General features: G+C 37.1%; 1 protein-coding gene across 1 annotated transcript in view; it reads left to right on the top strand.

The window, feature by feature from the left end:
* Taf4b (TATA-box binding protein associated factor 4b) overlaps positions 1-23,060 on the top strand; it is a 114,678-nt gene extending 91,618 nt beyond the window's left edge. The window contains exon 15 of the mRNA XM_055625288.1: positions 21,418-23,060. Within this exon, the coding sequence (XP_055481263.1) occupies positions 21,418-21,585 (168 nt within the window). The 3' untranslated portion in view covers positions 21,586-23,060. The remainder of the gene's footprint in view (positions 1-21,417) is intronic.
* Positions 23,061-23,894: the final 834 nt, after the last annotated feature.

The raw sequence follows: 23,894 nt of genomic DNA, 5'->3' as shown, positions 1-23,894 counted from the left end.
ATTAACTATTTGTATTCAGTGGCCCTACTATAAGGTTGATAATAGGAACCATTACATTGAAGTATTTTACTGCAAGCGTGTTGGATATTGGGGAAAGAAGATGGAGAGACCATTGAGAAATGGTCTAGGTAATAATAAATGGCTACTGGGAAATCTCTTTAATATTTCTGTGCTTAGAGATGTACTTTTGAGAAATCTTACGACAAATTGACCCAGCAGTTTCTGTTGTAAGTACTCAGAACATTTCAGAATAAAAATTAGGGTCATTATTAATATTAATGATCATAGTAGGTTATTTTCCCCTATTTCTGACTTGACGTTCAAGTTATTAGACTAGTTTGAGGGTGATAGCATGGGAAGGAGGTAGAGGATGTTCTAAAGGTAATGAGGAAACAGCAGTAAAAGTCGGGATAAAAGAGTCATGCTATGAAAGAATCATGCTTTCAGAATCCTTACTACGTGTTTTCTTTGTCATTTTTGGGCTCCAAAAACCATGTGATATAGTTCTCCTTTACTGAACATCTCTAGTCCTGTAGAGAATGGAGTGATCTTATTACATTCTACTTTTTTAAATTAAAAATACAAAGATACACCAGGGCTCTAAAATCTACTAGAACTTTATTTTCCATCTGGAATATGTTAAATATAATAATGAAGAAATAATGATAAAACAACAGTGGTCAGGCTAGGGAAAGGGAAAGCTAATACATGCTTTCTTGCAGGAATGAGCTTTATTTGGAGAAAGAGCCTCCAGGCAGTGATGGACCTTCAAGGTGGGAGGTGAAACGTTACACAGTAAGTGGAACGGTATATGAGAAAGGCCAAAACATGATGAGAGCCTTAAATGGAAACATTAGTTTAAACATTAATTTCCATTTAAAGCCCGGAGAGGAGCTTCATAAAGAGTGAGAATAAGAGAGAAATAGAGGGGTTAAGGAAGATTATCAGACTTTCTAATATAAAGTTTTATGGGATCTGGTAGGAAAATTTACATCAAATGCTTTGGTTCAACAGAGAATATGTGACCAGGAGCATGGGAGAGCCAGGGCCTGGTTAAGAACTTAACTCTCTGTTGGGTTGAACATGCAGGGAAGCATGGCCTACTCTCAGTACTCTGAAAGTGTGACCACTGTCTTAAAGGGGCAAGCATATAATTCTTTATAAATAAGGAATAAACTGAAGAAAAATTATTTGAAGAAAAATTGAAAGTCACCTGTGAATCAGTGTTAAAGTAAATAAAAGTAATAAAAATATATTATATGTTGGATATATTTCTTTAGTTTTATAACTAGATTTATTAGTTCCTGACTCTTTGAGATATCTGAATAAAGTAATTACCATTGATTTGACAAGTTAGTATTGAGTAATTGCTAGTTTAAAATCGTTTATTTGCTAGCAGTTGAAGCCAGGACTTTGTGGTTGTATACTACAGATTCAATGTCTAAGCATGTTGGAGACACTTAAAGAATTGCTGGTTAGAGTCTCAGAACTACTCTGGATTTGTGAAGAAATCTGTAAAATAGGTAATCCCTCCCACCCCTATCAATCTTTTAGACAGTATTTCTTTAACCTCATATTCCTATTATTTCTGTACTTTGGAAGGGAAAGCCAGCTACTTTAGTGCCCAGAAATGACATACTTCATTTTACAGACACACAGAAAGTATGCAGTATGATTTCCTGCTTATAAACAAAGAATTGAGAGGCTAGATGTTGTGTCCTGAAAAGGCCTTATTGGTACAAAGTTGGATAGAGTTTTAGCCAACTTAGTATTTCCATACTAGGTAGAAGGTAACATAAGGAGGCAGAGAGCATTTGCCCTTCAAAGGTATTGAATCATTTGACTAGAAACTGTTGACATGAAAAGTCTAGATTTTAATCTTTATTTCAAGGGGCACAGATAGTTGCCCCTTTGTACTGCCATCTACTTTCACTAGGCTGTCAAAACCAATTTTGTAAATGTTCTTCATGTACATAATTCCATAATTCATAAAAAAATTTTTTTGTTGTTTTGGTTTTTTAAAGGTAGTGACAGAAATAAGCAGTAAAGACTGGGGGATGTTTCAGCTGGTAAAAAGGTACCAGTATTCAAAACCCAATGACCTGAGATTGATCTCTCAGGACTCACATAAAAAAACCCTGATGTGGTGGCATACACCTGTAATGCTAGCATTTCTACAGTGTGATGGAGACAAAGACATCCTCTGGAAGTTTGTGGGCTAGAGAGCCATCTGGAGTGCCTAATGCAGCAGCACTGATGAGACTATGCCTCAGCAAGGTAAAAGGCAAGAACTGCCAATGCCTAGAAACAGTGCCCGCCCCCACCCCCCGTTTTCATTTTTTTAAAGAAATAAGCAATGAATAGAAGAGTTTACAACTTTTAATGTCAAGATACGCCAAAGATGTTTAAGAAAGAAAAGGGTCAAGATGGTGTGTTGACATTGTATTAGCTTGGGACATGGGGTGCTACCTATGTTATATTTAATGTTCTTTTTACCAAGTACTAGTCAGAAATGTATGCCATCAACAACTCTAAAGGAATAGAACCCTAAGGATAAGTTCTTGACTTAGTTCTTTTGTAAAATTGAGTCTCTCATGTAATTAGACAACATTCGACCTGTTTTTAATGACAGCAGAGACACAGATGGCACTAAGTAACAAGTACTTTTATAACTTGCACACTACAGGTAAGGAAGGCAAGGTTTGGGGAGCAAGTCTACCCTAAGAACAACAACAAAAGAATAATGGAATAGATTGTTCCCTTCAAAGTATACTGAAGAACTTACAGGAGAAAAAGGCTTTAAATTCTGACCTCAGAAACAGCAGAAGGAAGTTGAAGCCCCTGGTTGCCCTAAAAGAAAGCTTTTATCTCTTTTAGCCAAAGGCACAGATTTCTTGAAACCAAATCCAAAGTCTACAGGGGTTTGAGTTACAACTCAAATTGAATTTCCAGTTCTGTAGTGTCTCTAAGTTAACATTTTAATACTTTTGGAGAAAAGATGGAAATGTAACACTGGGATGGGAATATAAGTAGATTCCTATTAACTGGGTACCTTGTACTCCTTTGTGCTTCAGTGCATTTAAACCAATTCCTCTAGCCCTGTGTGAAGGAGGTTAGTCTTGGTCCCAAGGAATCTATTATGGTTTCTCTTAGAGTGATTGTCTTATAAAGGTTAATTGATCTTCCTTAGAACTGGCCCTTGCCACCTCTCACTGCTTTTATGCATACTTGGGTTCAATAGCCCCCATATGGTGAGATGTGAAGTGTGACCCATGAGAAGATACGAGACACACTAAACAGACTGCTTCTTTTTTGCTTATGGTTGTCCCAAGAGATAGCATGAGAATGGATCTGAAATGGTGGGGTCAGAGTAAAAAGAACATATAGATTGGATCAGGCCAAATTCATTGATAGAAGCTTACTAAACAAAGTTTTCTGATAGAAGGTTTAGGGTAGAGGGCTAGGAGTGATTGAGCTGTTTTTGTTTGTTTGTTTGTTTTGTTTTTGTTAGTTGACTAAAGTTAGATGGTGTTTTACCAAGCAAAACAGAATAGGTACTAGAACTGTTCTTATTTGTATATTACAAGTACTTGTTTATAGAGGCTAGAGAGATTAAGATGTTATAGGTGATGTGTCTATCATGCTAGACTTGATCACTTGTTTTCTGGGTAGATCTGGAGGACACTTTCTAAAAACCTCATTCCTTTATGTGTACATGCCTTTGTGTGTGCCATGCCATGCCTGTGGAAGTCAGAGGACAACTTCTGGGAGTTGGTTCTCTTGAGAACATTTTAATAATCATAGCAGAGAATATGTACTTGATGGAAGTCACAACATATTTGAAAACTCCACTGGTTCTTCATGCTAATAATGACAGGAGTTTGCACTGTCAGATTTGGTAACTTGAACTTATTGATATAAATGGAATTCCAGGTGGCAGAAGCCAGTAATGGCTCTAAATTGCTAAAGACAGTTGAGTATAGTGAATTTAATGGCCAGCAAAGCCAATGCAGTAGTCATAATAGTCTGAGCTGCAGAGATTCTGTGAATTTATAGCTATGAAAATAATAAGCAGCCTATTAACTCTTCCTTGACTTTTATAAACAAGAGCCTTCTAGGTCTGGTGACCAGAAGTCTGGCTTTGATTAATTTGGTAAAATGAAAAGCCCTCAGTTAACCCCTAAGCTTATAAGCCAGTTCACAGACCTAGAGACCTTGAATGAAGGAAAAACCAGTTAGGGACAGACCAGGCCACACAACTAGAAATTTATACTTTCATTTCCCAAGTCATTCCTTGGGACCTGCAACCGTTTACCAGTGTGATTGTGCAACAGAGAAGGAAATAATTAGACTTTAGGAATGTTAGGCATTAATTGATTCTGAAATTTACATGAAATCTTGAAGACCCAAAGCACTGTTGTTGTTCCACCAGTGTCAGTGGAGTTTAGGCTTTGGTCCCTTGCACATGTCCACATTTCTGGAATGTTTATTTTAATGGATACATTCAGCAACTTGTAAGTTTTCATATTGGTTCACTGGCCCATGGAAGTAAAGAAAAGGAAGTGGAAGCCCTTAGAGTTAACTACCTACTAATATGCTAACCTGTTTCTCTGGTGAGAGTCTAGAGCCATTATCAGGGACTTGAGAAATAATAGTCATGATGCTGATTATTTCTCTCTCCCACTTACCACTTGGCTTTGAAGAAGTCAGAGGGATCTTTGAGAATCACAATGGATTGTCATACCTTTAATCCTAAAGTCATTTGAATTACAGTTGTCCCACATGTGGTTTTATTAGAGAAGAAAATGAGTGCAGCCCTTAGCTTTTAGCATACAAGTACTGATCTGGCAGCTCCTTCCCCCCCCCCCCCCCCATATCTCTCTAAGACTGCCAGAACAATTTGCCTTCATTAGTCTCACCTACTCTCAAGGTTACCTGAAGCTTTATATATATGGGTGGTATGAACACATATTCCAGCATATGGATACCATGTTGATGTAGCAGGTAACAAAGAAGTAACAACTCCTGTAGACATGGTAAGGTACATGTATGTATGAATAATATTAAACCCCACTAAAATTTAGAGTTCCAAATTCTTTGTAAATGTCTCAGGGATTGAATAGCTTAGATCATATTGAAATGCATTTTCTAAGATTAAAAAAAATAACTTAATAAATCTAACCATTGCCAAAATAAAGAGGATTTTTAAAGGCAGCATGCTCCTGTGATAAGTAGAGATTGTCCTTCTTTGAGCCTGTTTCTATGGCTGTCACCAGAGATGCCAAAGCCATCCCTTTTCTTGTTAGTGACCATGGTAATCCATCTTGTCTTATGCCCACCTGGACATTAACTCTTATTCTTCCAGAGCACTTTCCTTTTCTTGCCATATACTTTTAAAGTCTTTAGATTGCATTTTCTTTTTTTATTTCTTTTTCCTATTTCATTTTTAAATGTTTAAAGCTAAATTTTTTACTTTATCTAAAGAAAGTTTTATTATGGGAAATTAAGAGTTATTCTTATTCTGTTAGTTGTGTTTTGTCTTGTTTTGTTTTTGAGACAGGGTCTCATGTAGCCCAGCCTGGCCTTGAACCTGCTTTATAAGTGTGTTGATCTTAAGCTCCTGGTCTTCCTGCCTTCACCTCCTGTGTACTATGGGCATAAATATACCATCACTCTCTACCTCTGTCATGTAATAAAATTACTTATGTTTTTGTAACCTATTATTTAATTTAATGATCTTATCTATACATTTCCCAAATTATTAAATGCTGCTTTATACTTTTTGTTGCATAATTTACCCATCTCTGTTATTGAGTGTTTAATTTCTTAAAGTGTGATTCTTTTTGCAATTATATGTTTACCCATGGTTTTGATTTTTATTCTTTCAAATTTCAGAAGTAGAATTGGTAGTAAAGATGGGTGGATGTTTATTACAATTTTTTAAGCCAAGGAGATGGCATAATAGGTAACTATGCCTGCAGTGAAACCTGATGACCTGAGTTTAATTCCCTGGACTCACATGATGGAAGGAGAGAACCTATTCCTGCAATTTATCCTATGGCCTTCACAGGAGCACTAGTTAATGCTTCTCCCACAATGAATAAATGAGTAAATAAATACATTTTAAAATTGAATGACTTGTGATTGACAAGTTGACTCAAAAGGGAAAGGTGTGTTAGGTACAGTGAGTGGCAAGAAGAATAGAACAAGGCTTCCAATTTCTTAGAAAGTAATAATCTAAAAAGTTAGCTTTCTTTTTAGGAAGCAGTGCTGGGTTATGTTCTGGCCTTTTCTGACTTTGAACTCTAAGAACTATGACATGGATACAGACAAAATGGTGAAAGTATTGTGATCCTTTTAGCAGTTTACCATAAACGCCAAACTATGGTAGTTGAGATTAAACTGGAAATTGGTGTGATATAGGAAAAAATGCTAAAATGTCTGCATGGAATGGTCTATGAGCCTCCTGTCTGCTCTCAAGTGTTTCATTGTTAGCACTCTTCTGCTGCATTAAATGTTCTGGGTAACGTTCTCCTGTTAGCATTTAAGAACTTACGTTGTGGGCTGGAGACATGGCTCAGAGGTTAAGAGCACTGGCTGGTCTTCCAGAGGTTCTGAGTTGAGTTCAATTTCCAGCAAACACGTGGTGGCTCAAAACCATCGATAATGAGATCTGGTGCCCTCTTCTGGCATGCAGGTGTACATGCTGGCAAAAGACTGATACATAATTAATAAATAAAAATTAAAAAAAAGAACTTATGTTGTAATTTTTTTCTTTGAAAGTGTATTCATTAAAGTTAGCTTAATGGAAAACTTAGACTGAGAAAGTTGCTTGCTTAAAATTACATAGCTTTAAAATGATTTCTGTGAGCTCTCAAGATCCCAGAAGCATTTCTTGAAATGCAGTCTATCTTATTATATGCATGCTTTTTCTGTAATTTAGACTAATACTACTCTAATGTTGTAGCATTCTAACTTAACTCACTATATTGTTTTCAGTATTCCTTAATGCTTTGTTTCAGAGTCTTATGCAGCTATTTGGCTCACACTTTAGTGATTTTAAAAAGCATTAGTTGCTTGTTATGTAGGATTATCTGTAATAAGTGTTAGTCAGCTTTTAGGGAGCTTTCCAAAATGAGAGGTAAATGCTAATTAGCAGCAAATAGTGTTTGTTGTCAGAAGATTACTATGCATGGCTTTCCTTAATTGAAATGACAGTTAAGTTTCTAGTGTTGTTGCCCAAATTCAGGTTTTCAATTAATGTTACCAGTAAAAGACAGTGAATCTACTTTAGATATGTTTGCAGTAGTAACTTTGTGGATTTGAGGACATCTTAACAGAATACCTTTAAAATTTGAATTTTAAGTTAAAAATTCAATGGAACTGTAGGGTTTTTTTTTTTTAATTAGATTTGAGACATAACTTATATTCAGTAAAATATGCTGGATTTTATTATAATTATTTCTTTAAAAAGCAGTTATTAACACCCTTTAAAAAGTTTAATAATGCATTTTTTGTGAACCTCAACCCTCTTTGCAATTAGTTTAATTCAGTTTTTCAGATATCTATCTATCTATCTATCTATCTATCTATCTATCTATCTATCTATTTAGTGTGTGTATGTGTGTTTACACATTCACATGTAAGTACAGGTGTCCTTCAAGGCCAGAAGAAGGTATCATCTTGAGTTGGAATTATAAGTGGTTTTGAGCAACCTGGAATGAGTTCTAGGAACTGAACTCAAGTGCTCTGCAAAAGTAGTATGAACTGTGAATCACTGACCTTCCAAGACCTCAGTGTTTATTACCATACCTTAGTTTAGCCTGTTTTATTAGAGTTTTGAATAATTGAAAATTATGGAATAATGAACTCTTTGTGTCTAAGTGGTTTCATTCAGCATAATGTTTTTGAGATTTATTTATACTGATCATTTTAGTAGTACATACCTGTCAGTGAGCAGTAGGTTAGTGTATGAAGACTGATTTGCTTATGCATTGGATACTTGTTTGGCTTACACATTTTTCATAGTGGCTATGAACATCCTTGTAGAAGTAATTTTGTGGAGATATTTTCATTTCTCTTAGGTAAGTACTTAGTCTATGTATTAGAGCATAGAAGAGGCATATGCTTAACTTTTCAAAGAACTCTAACTGGTTTCCAACTAGTTATACTACTACTTCATACTCCTTTGAGCTTTTATGGTTAGTAGTTCTTACATATTACAATAAAAAGCTTTGTCCCATATTTGTAAAACTTTACTATGTTATTATTATTAGTTTTTTTTTCTCTAAGAAGCTTTATACATTTAACTTTTTCTATTTAAGTCTTTGACCTATTTTGCTGTTTTCTTGTCTAGTGTTGGGTGTGGATTCACACGGAGATATCCTTAGTTTTTGTAGCCTACTTACTAAACAGACCCCTCATTGCTTTTCATTCATTACCATATATATTATGCTTAAAAAACAGTTAACATATTAACCGTAGATTGAATATCTTCTGGAAGCCCGTGAAAATGGCCTTTGTCCCCAGGGAGTATATCTATGGGAAGATGGTCAAACCTTTGGAAGAAATGACCTAATAAGTGGTTACTAATGGTGTGGCTTGAAGGGAACTTGGGGACTCTTGCCCCTCTTTTTTTTCTTGCTCCCTGACTATATTGGGAGGATTCTGCTCCATCATATGTTACTGGCATAATGTGCCTCCTTGCTATAGTGCAAAACTAACCAGTCCAACTTATCATGGGTTGGACCCTCCAAAATTATGAGCCAAACCTTTTTCTCTTTATCAGTTTATTATCTCAAATATCATATTAAAGTAATAGAAGTTAATGAACATGTGTATACATTTTCTATTGCTGTATTTTTATATCTGTTCCTATATTCCAGTTTTTCTTCATTAATTGATATTAAATCAGCCAATATGGGTATTTTATTTTTTTAAAGTTATTTTGGGTATTTTTATATGAACTATATGCAGTTACATGAGTTTTAGATGCATCTTGTCATTATTGTAAGAATGCCTGTGAATTCCTCAGTTAGACTGCCATTGAATCTAGAGATAATTTGTGAATAATAACATCTTAACTTTTAACCCATGAGTATTATGGATTTCTTTTATTTATACTTATCATTTTCTCTACAGTAGTTTAGTTTCCTCTCAGTTTGTCATTTATTGCACTTACACATTTTTTGATGCTACTGATAAGAGTATTTTAAATCCCAGCTGCCTGAGGATATGAGCAAAAGGATGGTAATTTCAAGGCCTGCTTGGGCTACAGAGTAAGTTGAAAGCCAACACTGATAACTTAAGGAACAGTATGCCAAAATGAAAAATGAGCTGGAAATATGACTGTCATTGAGTGCTTGCTTGTCCTAGGTTTAATCCCCATGGGGCATCTGTGTACACACACACACACACACACACAATTTCAAGACAGGATAGCTTTCAGGCTATGGTACAGTGTAAAGCTACAGCTTACTTACTGCTCTCATCTAAGGAAAGGGAAAGGAGAAAGACAGAGAGACCATAAGATCAAAGAATGGGACAGAAAGATACTAAACATGTGCTCAGCTCATGGAGGTTTCAGAAAGGAACAAGAACACTCTTGAACTAGGCTAGCAGCCATTGTGTTATATTCTGAGTGCATTCTGTCCATGTCTGACTTTGAGTGAGGCTGTATACCGGAGTAATGGACTGATTTGTTTGGCATAGGAAATTTCAAGACTGAGTAACATTCATGCTGTGTCATAGCTACTGTTTACTTCTCTTTTCCAGATAAATTCAACATTGGATTTTCTCTTTATACTTTTTATACTTGTGATGATTAAACTTGATGGGATTTAGAATAAGCAAAACAAATCTCTGGGCCTATCTGTGAGGGGTTATCTAGATTTGGTTAATTGAAATGGGAGGATTCACCTTAAATTAGGCAATAGCTTTCCACAGGCTGCATTCAAGACTGAATAAAAAGGAAAAAGGTAGCTGAGCAGCAACATTCATTGTTCTCTGCTTCCTGAGTATCAATGAAGTTTGACCAGCACCTCCTGCTTTTTGTTCAGATTTTTAACATAAAATTATTGATCATGTCTTATTATCTTTTTAATCTTTTTAGTAATGTATAGTGTTTTTCATCCCCAATGTTGATAAATAGTGGATTTTATCCCATTCGCCTCTCCTTTCACTTATTGGTTAGTCTAAATAAGTGCTCATTGGTCTTATTAATCTTCTCCGAACACTAATTTACAACTCATTAAACATTTTCTTGAGATGTGATTTCATATAGACCAGGCTAGCCTAAAACTCAATATATCGCCTCTACCTACTGAGAGCTATGGAAATCGAAGCACAGCCACACACATTTATGGGATACTAGGGATTGAACAAAAGCCTTTTGTAAGCCAGGCAAGCACTTGACCAACTGAACACTGAGTTTCTACAGTGAATTTTTATCATCTTTTTGTTAGGCCTCTCCCATACAAACTTCTAATATGTTGGATATAGTTTGCTTGTAGTATTAACTCTAATTTCCTTTTTGATAGCATTCACATACCAGCTGTTTGGAAATGTGTTGTTTTATTTATACATTGGTTTTGTTTTTATATGACCAGAGAACATAGTTTATGGTTTCAGTCCTTTTATATCTGTTGAAGCTTGTATTTTAGTGTCTCGTCAGTTTGCATAAATAGTTAGAAATGTATATATTCTGCCATCCAGTATATATATCCATTATTAGCATGGTGTCTGTGATCCCGTCTTCTTACTAGTTTACTTTGGGCTAGAGGTGCTTATTCCATAAAGTTCCAAGTGAAGGGGGTGTAGACTACTATGATTATGTGTTTCTGCTTCTGTTACTGGATGGCTCGTTTCTAGGTGCAGTATTATGTCTTTCTGACAAAATCTGTCCTTTTGTCATTATGAAATGATCTTCATGTCTAGAAATGTTCATTGTCTGGAAGCCTGCTTTCTTTAAGATTTTATGGCTGTGGTAGTTTTCTTTTTTGTATTTTTTCTTTATTTTTATTTTTATTAATTACAGTTTATTCACTTTGTATCCTACCTGTAGCTCCCTCCCTCTTTCCCTCCTGTTGTGATAGTTTTCTTATGCCTAGGATTTGCATGGTTTGTCCTTTTCCATGTACTTCTCACTTAATTGTGTTTTTATTTATAGTGGGTCTTTAAGAATGTCATATAAACTGAGCTTTTTCTCCTGTATGTTATCATTTGACTTAAATCAATTTTATTTACAGTTTCACTCAGGATCCTTTTTCTTTTTTCACTTTCTTTTTTATTTTTAACTATTTTAGGTGTACCTTTTTAAAAAGTGGCATCTTTATCTCTTCAGTCATAAAACATGTGTTTTTTATTATTCCCAACCTTAGGTTAGTATCATTCGTTTTACGTAGGAGCCTTGTGAGCCACCACCCGTATGCCTTCTGTTCTTTGTGGTACTGCTGCTACCTTTGACTTCTCTCTGGAGTCCATTGCCATTGCTTAGCCATATAGCTTGTAAAGAGCTTAGGAATGAAAAGCACCACTGCTAGTGCTCTTTTAGTTTCCTTTTCAGCCCAGATTTGTTTTTCTAGGAACATTTTCTACCCTGTATGCATCTTACTAACTTTATCATTTCTGAATTTAAAAAAAATTCTACATTTCTAAATAAAGCTACTGTTAATGTACTCAAAGCTATTAATAAATCCATACCTTTACTTGTTCAGCAAAGTGGCTTTCACAACTCTTCAAGGTGTGAAAGGAGCTCTTCAAGCTCTTCAAGCTAAAGGTGCTTGTTAAATTTTCATTGTCAATCCTGTGAAGAAGTTTTAACAAAACAGAAAACTGAGATTCAGACATGGTTTACATGAGTTTTCTGATGACTTGGCCAGTGTTTTCTGTTTTGTTTTGTTTTTGTTTTTTTAAAGAAAAGTCCTAAAGTGTATTTTTCTACTTGGCCACAGGAGGCAGTCGAGTTAAGGCTTCTCAGAGTTGACTGCTGTTTGACCATTTGATGTTCTTATGTTTTATATTGCTGAATGTGGGGGCAGGAGGACTTAAAAAAAAAAAAAGACAATTGTTTTGAATAAATGTCATCTGATGGTAGCTTTGATTAGAGTAGATAAAGTACTTTACAAATACACCACTCAAGAATTTTAGTTTTCTTCCAGATTTGTTTGGCTTAAAGCTAAGAATCACAGTTCTGACTTTAGGCTGTGATGTGACTTAGCTTCACTGCTCATTCACACCAGCTACATTATTGTGTGACACTTGACCCTTACATGGGTGTCAGCCTGCACACACTGATCAGATCCTGCTTCAGGGACCGTAAAAACCTTCATAGTTCGGTCATCCTCTTCAGTTCAGTGAGTGGTGGGTTTGAGATAACCAAGCAGCAGCCTTGTAGTTTTAGGAAAATGTTAGGAAAGTGCACAGGATTGCAACTAGTGTAGAACTGGACAAGTTGGTCCCTGTAGTCACTGGGAAAACATGCTGCTTAAGCTTTTCAGTGCTGGGACTTGAGGGTAGGATAGCTGGCCTGGAGAATACCATTCCAGAAAGGAAGCACACTGTTTGCCATTAACTGGATGCATCAAGGGGAGAAATTACTTCTTCCATGATCAGTAGTTTGTGACAGGAATAAAGAAATGAGTCAAGTTTGGCTTTATTGTGGTTGTAAATGTCTATATCATTGTGTATTTGTATCTTTGTGTATTTGAATTTGGTCCCATAGATTTTGGGTCATTGAAGCATTTTAAACAGGAAAATTGAATTGCCAGATGGTTTTAGAACAATCATCACACTCCAGTATAAGCAGTAGTAATACAAGAGGTAGACTGCTTAAAAATTATCTTTCAAATAATAGAAGATACTAAAAGTAAAAACGTTGAAAGAAGTTAGTGACTTAAAAGACTGTTAAGGAGGGATAACAATGGTAGGTAGATCATAATGGAAGGAAAGGCTGAGGGTATGTCTCATCCAGGTTTTTGAATTGAGCATTTTATGGCATTTGCATTTCTTGAAATAAAGAGAAAGAAGGGAAGGAATCATGGTTCAAAGCATGTTGAATAAGTGTAATACATTTATTTGGAAGCTTTGCTAGAATATTGAACAGTGCAGCCTGAAGTAAAGATGTGTTACTACATATGACATGACAACCAGTGAGTATCTGACAGAGTCGCAATCACAGTTCAAAGCCTGTGTGGTTCAGTATGTTAAATCTGTTTACTTCCTTTGAAACACAGGAATGACAAAATTCTCGGGCAGAGATAGACTGCCTGTGCAATGCTACAACTTTCAAGGATAAAATGAATGGGATCAAAATCAGAGACCTGTAGCTTCAAAAATTTTGCTTGTTGACCAGCAGAGGGCAGTCAGTCTCAAAGTTCAGTATGTTCTGCTGTGTTCCCTTTGAGGCTTAGAAAACTTAGTCTAGTTTTTTTATTTTGAGACAGGGTCTTGTGTAGCTCAGCTGGCCTCCAACTCACTCTGATGACGTGGTTGACATTGAGCTTTTGTTCTGCCTGCATCCACCATCTTAGTGCTGAATTTACAGAAATGAGCACTGCACGTGGTTTATGTGGTGCTAAGGATCGAACCCAGGGCTACTGCACGTTAGACAAGCACTCTATCAGTTGGCTTGTATACAACTTGAACATAGATTCTGTGTGTTGTTGCACTGTGTCAGGCAACAACTTTACTTATTTATTTCAGGCGGTGTGATATTTGTATGTGTATTGTGTTCGTGTGTGTGTGTGTGTGTGTGTGTGTGTGTGTGTGTGCATAGACCAGGACAAGATATCTTTTTTGATGGATGTCCTGTTCTATCACTCTCCACTATATTCCCTCCAGACAGGGTCTCTTACTGAGCTTGCAGCTGGCAAACCTAGCAATTCTTCCATTTCCATGCCTTCCTTCAGTGCTGGGGTTACAAGTCTATCTGTGATCATGCCCAACTCTTTTATGTAGATTCTGGATATCTGAACTCAGGTCCTCATGCTTGTGCAGCAAGCACTCTTACCCATTCTGGCAGCTTCGGTGTGCTTTTATTTATCCTTGCTCCTGGGTTTTAGAGAATATTGAGTTTTTATTCTGGAACCAGGTCATATTCTGATCTGTAAGTGCCATTGTGTAACCTTTGTTTCGCCCTTCAAGGTTTAGAATGGCTTGATACTGGGCCTTGGTGTAAACTGGGCAGTGAATCTGAAAAATGTGGTGCACCATTGCTTCTAGTTCCTCTTTTAGAAATGCCCCAGTTTTTGTGCTTGATTAAATGTTAAGGTTCAGAGACCATTTGTGTTTTCTTAGTCTTACAATCCAGGGAATGTGTGGAATCAGCTGAGCCTTACTTCCTGGTTACTGGGCTTGTATAGAAGCTTTTCTGTGGTTTTATTGGAGAAGTATGAGAAAGATGCTCTGTCTGTACGTGTGTCCTCTGTCCACCTCCTACATATAGAAGTGGCCATTCGTCTATATTTGATCTTTAAGCACTGAAAGCTCCACTGAGATTCAGAGATTCACTGAGAAACAAGAGAAGCATAACAGAATTCATCATTTCTCTAAAGTTAGTGAGTTGGTGATTTGGTAAAAACTTGAGAGAATAGGGTACAGATGGTAAAGTTTGATTAGGAGAAAGATTCTGGAGCTAAAGGTACAACTTTTTCCTGCTTGCAAACATCACTGCCTCCCCAATGGCCAGTTTTTTGTTTGTTTGTTTGTTTGTTTGTTTGTTTGTTTTCATTAAGATGATAAAAGCCAATATTTAGAGATCGTATACTGTGTTCCAAATGCTATTCTCATTTTGGGAGGAGGGGCAGTATTGCTATTAGTACCCTTGCTTACAGTTTGAGAAACTGAGGTACCTGCAAGTTAAGTAGTTTGAGATTGTTTATGAAGTTGACAACTAGTCTTATTTCACCCCAGCATAGGCACCTGTGACACTATACTTGAACTAGATCAGAGTGTGGATTAGCACAGAGCCATGTTACTTGACTACATTTGGATCAGATTCACCTTGATTCTTCCCCCTAATTCTTTCAGATTCACTCCCCAACTCCCTGACTCCCCCTTCCCCTGTCATCTACTAGAGCATGCCTGGCCTACTAAGACCACACTATTAAGGATACCAAGCCTTACTTCCTCCTAAGCCATCAGCTGTGTAAGCAGCTTCTCAGCTTATTGCAAGCAGCTCATGTGCCCCACTCCACTCGATGCTTGAGTGGGGTCATGAGTGCAGTGGTCCTGTCATGTCCAGAAGACACTGTTCTGCTCAAGTTCTCCCTGACCTCTGACTCTTAGAATTTTTCTGCCCTTCTTCTGCAAGGATGGTGACATTTGGATAAAGTTCTACATGAAATGAGAGAACTTTTTCAGGACTATTGAAGACACTCTGGTTGCATAGCTCTTGTTTTAGCTTCTAACTTGGTGTTGCAATTATATAACTTAACGATAATTTGAAAGGCTTTTAAAGATTTTATTTCATACCACCTGCTCCATTATGTAGATGGGAATAGGATTTTAGATGACTGGTTGGTTTTAATCATTGAGTGGTATTTTATTTAAAGCTGGAAACTGCTGGTATTCACTTTCTCCTTATGAGACTGAAATTTCTACTGTTTTATTATAGAAATAAGAAGCTTAGTTCAATGACACAATCCTAACAAATCAGTGAAGCTAGTTTAATTGGTCTGTAGTACTAGAGGGTACTGACGCTAGATTTGGGTAGGCATTTGGTGAATTGGTTGTTTCTCTTTCTTAAAAATCAATATTTAAAAAAAAAAAAAAACCCTCATGTGAGAAGTGGGTTGGGAAGCCCTCAAAAACAAACAATGCACTCTTTATCAGTGTGTTCCTTCTACACTCTTCCTGAAGTACATTAATACTTCAGCCTTGGCACTTTAAAAGTGAGTTAACTTTGGGGAAAGGACCTGGTGGCCTGGAGGAAAAGGAAAACTAAAAGGCAGCTTTAGTGTTGATGGATACAAGTTATCATTCGATGACCAAAAATTATTGTGGCTTCACAACCAGTCGGAATTGTTAACAATCTGAAGTATAAAAATGGTAGGCATTTATTTTATATACAGGTTCAAGAATTTGGCTTTCTAAGTCAGTCATGATTTGGGTGAAGAGAGTGCTATCTCCTTTGTGAGGCTGTGAATTATGAAAGACAATTTGTGGTGGGTTTTAGAATGTCCCTCGGGGTTTGTTTCATTTATAACATTGCCTTGGGCCTTCTACTGCATCCTGTTGCAGTGACCTCCTTTTCAACCCTGGGCTGGCAGGTATAATGCAGCTCTTTCCCTTGGATCCTTCAGGCTTGTCATATGACAAACATGAACTATGACCCCTTTGTTCCTTAACCCAGATAATTGGGTCTCTATTTTTTTTTTTTTTTTTTACATTTAATAATCGTACCTTCTTTTCTTACCACTCTTACACTTAACTTTTAATTTCCTACAGAGATGACATGGGTTTTTTTTGTTTGTTTTGTTTTTGTTGTTGTTGATGCTGTTGTTTGCTAGCAGTTTTAATTTTCTATCTGATAGAAATTGTGCTGAAGAGTTAGACGGTAGGTTCACAAATCACACCATACAACTGGTTTCATGTGGGAGGTTTATTAAGGGAAGAGGAAGGGGTCGCAGAGATCATCTCTGGACAAGGTAGGAGAGAAAGAGCGAGAGAGAGAGACAGAGAAGAGCTTCGAGTTCTCTTATAAGAGCATGCACAGGTAGTTTCCGGTGGTCAGTGGGTGGTCTTGCAGGTGGCCTCACAGATGCCTTATAACCAGTTCGTCGGGTCCCTTAGGGCTGGCCGTAGACATGCCTGCTTAAGGATCCCAATACTATCAAAATGGAACATTGGTGCAGAAGGTACAAAAATCAAATCAAAAGTGAACTCAATTTTTATGCAGGGAATGTACCTACCTAGACTAAAAAGGAAGCACCATGGGAACTTAAGAAAATGACTATGCCCTCCCAGCTACTCCACAGCTCCCTAAGAAGATTGACAAACAGCCTTGCCTGTTTGGAGACATGGCAAAAATGAACCATACAGTAGTTGTTCCTTTGTGTCCTAGGTCCTCTCAGTTGTTATAGCCTACTTTATAGTAGTCATTATCTTTCCAGTTAGGATTATTGTGAGTACTAGCACAAAACATAACTTATATGTGACTTTTGGTAAAAATGACATTTCTAGGTGTTTTCATAAAGACAGAATTGCCAAGACATATTCATCTAGTCAATTTTAAAATTTATGCAATATGTTAAACTTGACTGCAGGCAGGTGTGTGAACACTGTTAAGTATGTATGTATAGATTTAGAATTAGCCATAATATATCATTTGTGGCTGAAGAAAGCTCTCTTTTGAGCTGGAAATGTAGCTAGGCAAATAAAATCCTTGTGTAGCTTGCTGAAAGCCCTCAGTTTGATTTCCACCATCATATAAACCAGGCACCATGGTACACACATGACGGTTGGGAAGTATACACGGGAGGGCCAAAGTTCAGAGGTTATTCTTGGCTTCAAGGTGATTTGGGGGCCAGCCTGAACTAAATGAGATTCATCTATTTATACTCTCTCCTCCCCTTCTGCCTTCTCTTCCATTTTTCCTTTCTACCTTTCTTTCCTCTTCCCTTTCTTTTCTACTTCTTTAGAATACACCAATGTTTTAAATAAATCTAACTTCTATAACCAAGGTTCCCTCTCACTATCAGTAATATATTTTACTGATTTCCTAATGTATATATTTATTGTTTCCAAAGCTGAGTTGTTGAGATCATCCTTCAGAAATCTTGTGAAAAATGTTTGGTGGTAATAATCAGCAGTAGTAAGGTGCCATCTATTGCATACCTGAGCAGCAAGGCTTGCAAAAGAAAGACACCAGCTAACTCACTATGAGCTGCCATGCTTGTTCAGTTATAGCTTACCACTTGGACATGCACAGATCATACTCTGCACCTGTAGGAGTTCTGAACTATAGGTGGTGTAGAGAACAGCCCTTTTTCCTCATGGGCTCACCAATATTTCTTCCATGGGGTCTTATGAGCAAGTTTTTAACCTAATGAAAGAACAGATGTGGTTAGGATGGGATAGCCCTTAAAATTTGAATGTGTTATAAGAAAATTTATTTGACTAGGTAAAGCCTTTCTGAAATCATGGTATGAATATGCATGGAATTAGGTTGACTATTTTTGACTGTGGTATTTTGTAGACATAACACACCAATCCCAGCACTATCAAATGAAAATTGTGAAGGGAATAATTAAAATCTAGTGTTATTAAAACAGAATGGGAAGATTTGATCCTCATGTTACCTAAGTACCTCTCAAGTTTCAATAAGTCTCAATTGGATGAAGCAGAGTTGCCAATCCTATCAAAACAGGGCTTTTTTTTTTTTTTTTTTTTTTTTGTAGTGTAAGTTTTACAAAATTGATTTATTATTATGTGTGCATTCATGGTGCATGTGTCTGAGTATGCATGTCCTACTCAGTAGAAGTCAGAAGAAAACTTTGTGAAGGCAAGTTCTCTTCTTTGACTTTTACATGGGTTCCAGGGATCAAAAAGGTCTCCAGGCTTGTGCCATATGCACTTTTACCCACTGAGCCATCTTGCCAGCCCCGATCAAAATACAGTTTTAAAAAAATAAAATAAAAGGCAAAAAGATTTATATGATTTGGAGAGGCTCAATAAGTAATTAATTGTCTAGATTAGACTGGCCTACCTGGGAGGATTATCTTGATTATGTTATTGAAGATTAGAAGACATATTCAATATGGGTGGCACTGATCCCTAAGAAAGGGATCCTGAATTGTGCAAGAATGTAATTCATAGTGCAAGCTGAGTGAAATCATGTACATAACTGTAACTCTCTTTTGTAGGTGGATACAATATGGCCATTTCTTTAAAGCTGCTATGACTTCCCTGTTATGATAGACTGTAACCCCCCTCACACACACACACACAATGAAATAAAGGGTTTCACTTTTACACAATTATCATTCTAAGAACTTCTTTGTTTGGGGCAAGCAAGATGAATCAGTGGGTCAAAGTGCTTACTGTTCAAGTCCAGTAACCCTAGTTTGATCCCTGGAGAATCCATGGTTCAAGGGGAGAACCTGCTCCTGACAGCTGTCCTGACATCTGCACACTAGATGTGGTATGTGCTTGCCAACACTCGTATACACACTAATAATTTAAAATTCCTTTGTAATTAATTAATTGGTGAAGTTTTTGTTGTTTTTGTTTTTTTTCTCTTTTTGAAACAGGGTTTCTCTGTGTAGCCTTGGCTGTCCTGGAACTTGGTCTGTACAACAGACTGTCCTCCAACTGAAATCGGCCTGCCTCTGCCTTCCAAGTGTTAGAATTAAAGGCATGGGCTACCACTACCTGGCTTTCTTTTTAATTTTTGAGATTATAATTTAATTACATTTCTTCCTCATCTTTCCTCCAAATCCTTTCACACTATCACAGCAAACTCTCAGTTCCTCAGGCTCTTACAGTTTTCTAATCCCTCTTCTGAAATAATCTCTGAGCCTTGAGTGGAACTGCAGTTGTATTGTGAGTGTACCTGTTGGGACAGGGCCCCACAACTCTGCATTTTTATTGATTTTCGCTTTCTGTAGTGGTCACTTACTGTTGCAAAGAGGTTTCCTCTGTGAGGGCTGAAGACTACCCTTATGTGTAGCTGATCTTTGCTACTTTGTGGGTTCTTTTTTTTCCCTACCCTTTATCCCCTGGTCTCACCCTCCTAACACTAGATAATAGAGAAACAAGGATAGAAAGAGGAGGAAAATCACTGAATATGATTTATTTCCTTTTGTTTCTTCTTTAACCACAGCTACTAGCAAACTGTAATCAACCTTCCGAAAAGACCAACAACCACTACCTGCTTCAGGGGTTCTGGGAAGAGGTTCACATTTATGTATCCTCTGAAAAGTTCCCAGAATCCCAACAGTCACACAAATGCAGAAATTATCTGCAGCTGGCAAAACCAAGCTTTTGCTAGAACATGAGGGCAAATCATGGTCAGTTGCTGTGGACAGCCCAAAGCAGCACTACATCCCTACACCTCAGATTTAAACGAGCACATTCTTATAATATTTCCATGGTTTTTTTTAAGAAACCAAAAAAATTCCAGGATTCTTAAGAATGATTGTTATAAGTAAAAGGTGGTAAAGGTAACAATGATCTCACTAGCACTGAGGAGTTAGCTGAGTGTCTAGTACCAGGCATAGTAATTCTTTTGTTGGGTGGGTCTTAAATTCAGTTAGAGAGCTGTTGATTACTGCTAAGGTATGTGTGCCACTACTGCACCTGTAGGATTATTATACCATGTTGGTTGCTGATGTGCTTTATAGATGTCATAACTGGGTAAGATTGTTGGTTGCCTTTGTTTTTTAAGTGATACTAAGATAGCTCAAAAGCCTGAAAACCTGAGTTTGATTTCTAGAACCCACGTAAATGTTGGAGAGAACCAATTTCACAGAGTTGTTAACTCTGGCCTCTACATACACAACATATCATGCATGTGCCCTTCCTCCAGCCCTCCGTCATACAGCCACAAATAATAATAATAACAATAATAATCTTTAAAAAATAAAGTTTAATATAATAGTGCATAGATGTCAGTGATTAAGAAACTGTTTTATTGCAGGAATACTGGGTTTCAGTTTATTTTTGGATGAATTTGAAACTCACATTGGCTCTTCTGTTTATAATCAATAAATTCAGTTCCGAAAATATTATTAGGCTGGGTGTGGTACAGCATAACACAGTGCCTAACAACACTAACTTCAGATCAAATTAAAAATGGAGTCCTATGCTACTTTGTTGTGAGACTTATGACACATGACTTCACCATGTGTCAGGATCATTTCCTGTCTGGTCTGAGCAGTGGGAAGCAGCTCTCACAGATCTTGTTGCAACGGTGTATGTATGAAAGAAAGGAGACAAATTTTCGGATGAAGTTCTGGACTCTGGGGAGCCATTAAATATTTTTTGGTACTGTGGCTTGATGAGATCTGAACCATAATGAGCTTTTGTTATGTTTATGTTTATTATTGGTACACAAGACTGTTGTCCTTTGAGACAACGGATTTTTACACATATGTAACCCTTTATCAGCACCATGATCAAAATAATAAGTTCATCCATCACTTTGAAGTTTTTTGTAAAAATTTTTAAGTGGGAAGTCTGACCTGGAAGGGGCAGCAGAGTGGAGGAAAGGAGCACCTGAAAGAGAAGAAATCATCTCAGAGGCTGCTGCCTAGTCAGGAGAGAAGAGTGAATAAGGTCATGACCTCAGTGGGTTGAGCCTTCCATAAAACCTTCCCAGTGGACAGTGGGCTTTTATATGCCACAAGCAACAGGTTTTCCCTTTATGAAAGTCCTTATTTTAAATAACTTCTCTCTCTCTTTTATTTCCCTGTTTAGGGCTTCAAAGATAACCCTTCTGCTTCTGGGACTTCCAGTCTAACAGCCACTAAACCATTGCTGCGTCCAAGAATCACGAGAATATGCCTCAGGGACTTGATATTCTGTATGGAACATGAAAGAGAAATGAAGTATTCTCGAGCCCTATACCTTGCCCTTCTTAAGTGATCACTCCATCCATCCAGACTCTCACTGTTTACTGCCAAAGAAGATATAGAGAGCACTGTTGCACTGTCCTGAAATGTACTCGGAAAATAGTCACCAGTATGGAAGACCACTGTTTACACTGACAAGCTTTTAGTACACCTTGTCTGTATGTCTTGTGGGTTCTTGCAGCTAAAAATTCAGATGCTTTCTGAAAGTCAGTACCAAGTATACTTTATGCAAAAGTATCACTTACCTACCTGCATTTAATTACAATAGCTCCCTTATACCACCTTAATTTTTGTTGTTGTTTGTTCCACACAGTAGCAATGAGGTGCCTTCCTCTAATACAGGCTGCATCAAGATGTAGGAGAAAGGAAGAGTCAGAATGTATCCTATACTGAACCTGTCTCCTAATGTTAGGTACTATGGTCTCCAATTAGAAGCTACTTAGCTAACTGTGACAGTTACCTTCTGTAGTTGAAGTGTGAAAAGCCACATAGTTGGGGAGAATCACCTCGGGCAGTTGAGCCAGAATTACAGAGCTGATGGAGACCATTTGTACCTGAAGTTACTGACTCTCTGGCTCCCCACACTACAGTGTTAGTGATACCTAGTGAAGGCTATCCTTGTCAGCCAATTTAAAACTGATATACCTCACTGAAAAGTGGAAAAGCAAAAAAGTACTGGAAGGAATATGGGCCTTGGATTCAAATTAACAAGGAAAAAATGAAAATGGCATCATGAAACAGATGTGAGCACCGTGTGCCCAAGGAGGGTTGGCTGCACTTGGAATGCCAAAGCTGGTCCTTGTTTTGTTGGCGGGAAAACAAACAAACAAAAATCATAGATCAACCAAAGAGGAAAAACCTGGCAAACATTTAGTTATAGTATTTCAAAAGGATGATTTGTTTTATTATTTTAATTCCCAAGAAGAAGTAGTTTTTTTTTTGTCTTACAAAGAATCTCCTAGTTACTGTAAGTTTTAAGCATCTAGTGCTTTTCAAATTTCGAACTGCTGGTAAAAACATTTCAACAGTAGGGCTCCCTCTGGATTGTGTACTTAAGAGATGCAGCCAGTGTCTTGTTCTTGGAGTGTGGTTCTAAATGTGAGCAACACATTATGTACCTCTCTCTAAGGAGGAAGTTGATATTCAATGCACCCCCCCCTTTTAAATTTACCGGTGTAGATTATAGCTGATAAAAAAGAATAGTAATATTGAAGTCACATACCAAAAAAAAGGCCAAACCCTCCCGAGAAACTCTTCCAGTATGTCACTCTTCATTCGGTTCTTCCCATAGGGACTGTTATACAGCCATATTGTATACTATTGTAAGAGTTTAGTTTGCCACAATTTTTTGCTTTAGCAAGTTATGTAAAATGTAAATCATGTATATGTTTTAAAAAGCACCTTCATGAGAAATCTATACCCAAAGTTTTGTATATTTAAATGCTTAGCTTTATTTTTTGTAAAGTGCAGTGTACTCTCACATTTGTGTAATCTTATTGATCAGATGTTTAAAATTATTTCAAATACACCATTAAAACAATTATTTTATGATTAAAAACAAACAGACAAAACTTTGCTCAGTCAGCAATTTTCATTAGTAGCCAGCTTCTTGGAGGACTCAGATCTGCCTGGTAGTGAGTCTCTCTCTCTCTCTCTCTCTCTCTCTCTCTCTCTCTCTCTCTCTCTTTTTTGTGAGTCTCTTATTTAGCTTGCCCTGTGGATATTTGAGTTCTGGAATCTCACTTAGATCTAAGTTGCTATATCACTTCCTTTGAAATAGTTGTAAATTTGCTTTTCTTGGCCCAATGAGTTTTTTCTTACCAAGATATTCTTTTTCAAAAATCTTAATATAAAACCTTTTTTGTGGTATTCACATGTGTGGTGTATGTACGGATGTCTTCCTCTCTTAACCTCTTCATTTTATGTTTGAAAACATGGTCTCACATGGGCACTGGGGATCCAAACTTGGGTCCTTATGGTCACACAGCTGGTACTTTACCTGCTGAGCTCGTTCCCAAGTCCCTTAATGTATATTTTGAAACCTGTGTTTTGGTGTGTGTCTTTTACAGAGAAAAACAAATGTGTGTATCCAAAATACCGCAGTTGGCAAAATGGAGGCTTTGGGGTAGATTTGATCTCCAAATGCATTGTCTTTAACACACAATATTAGCAAGCCTTGGATTTTTTTTTTAAATGTGAGTGCTATAGATCAAACTCAGGTTTTCATGTTTGTACAGCAAGTACTCTTACCTGCTGTCTTATACCCTAACTCCAATATTCTTATTTTCAAAAGAAACATTGAAAATGTTATTTTTATATATT

The sequence above is a fragment of the Psammomys obesus genome, unplaced genomic scaffold (genome assembly GCF_907164565.1).
Source record: "Psammomys obesus unplaced genomic scaffold, mPsaObe1.curated_primary_1811, whole genome shotgun sequence".
NCBI lineage: Eukaryota > Metazoa > Chordata > Mammalia > Rodentia > Muridae > Psammomys > Psammomys obesus.
This window is presented reverse-complemented; position numbering and strand designations above follow the sequence as displayed.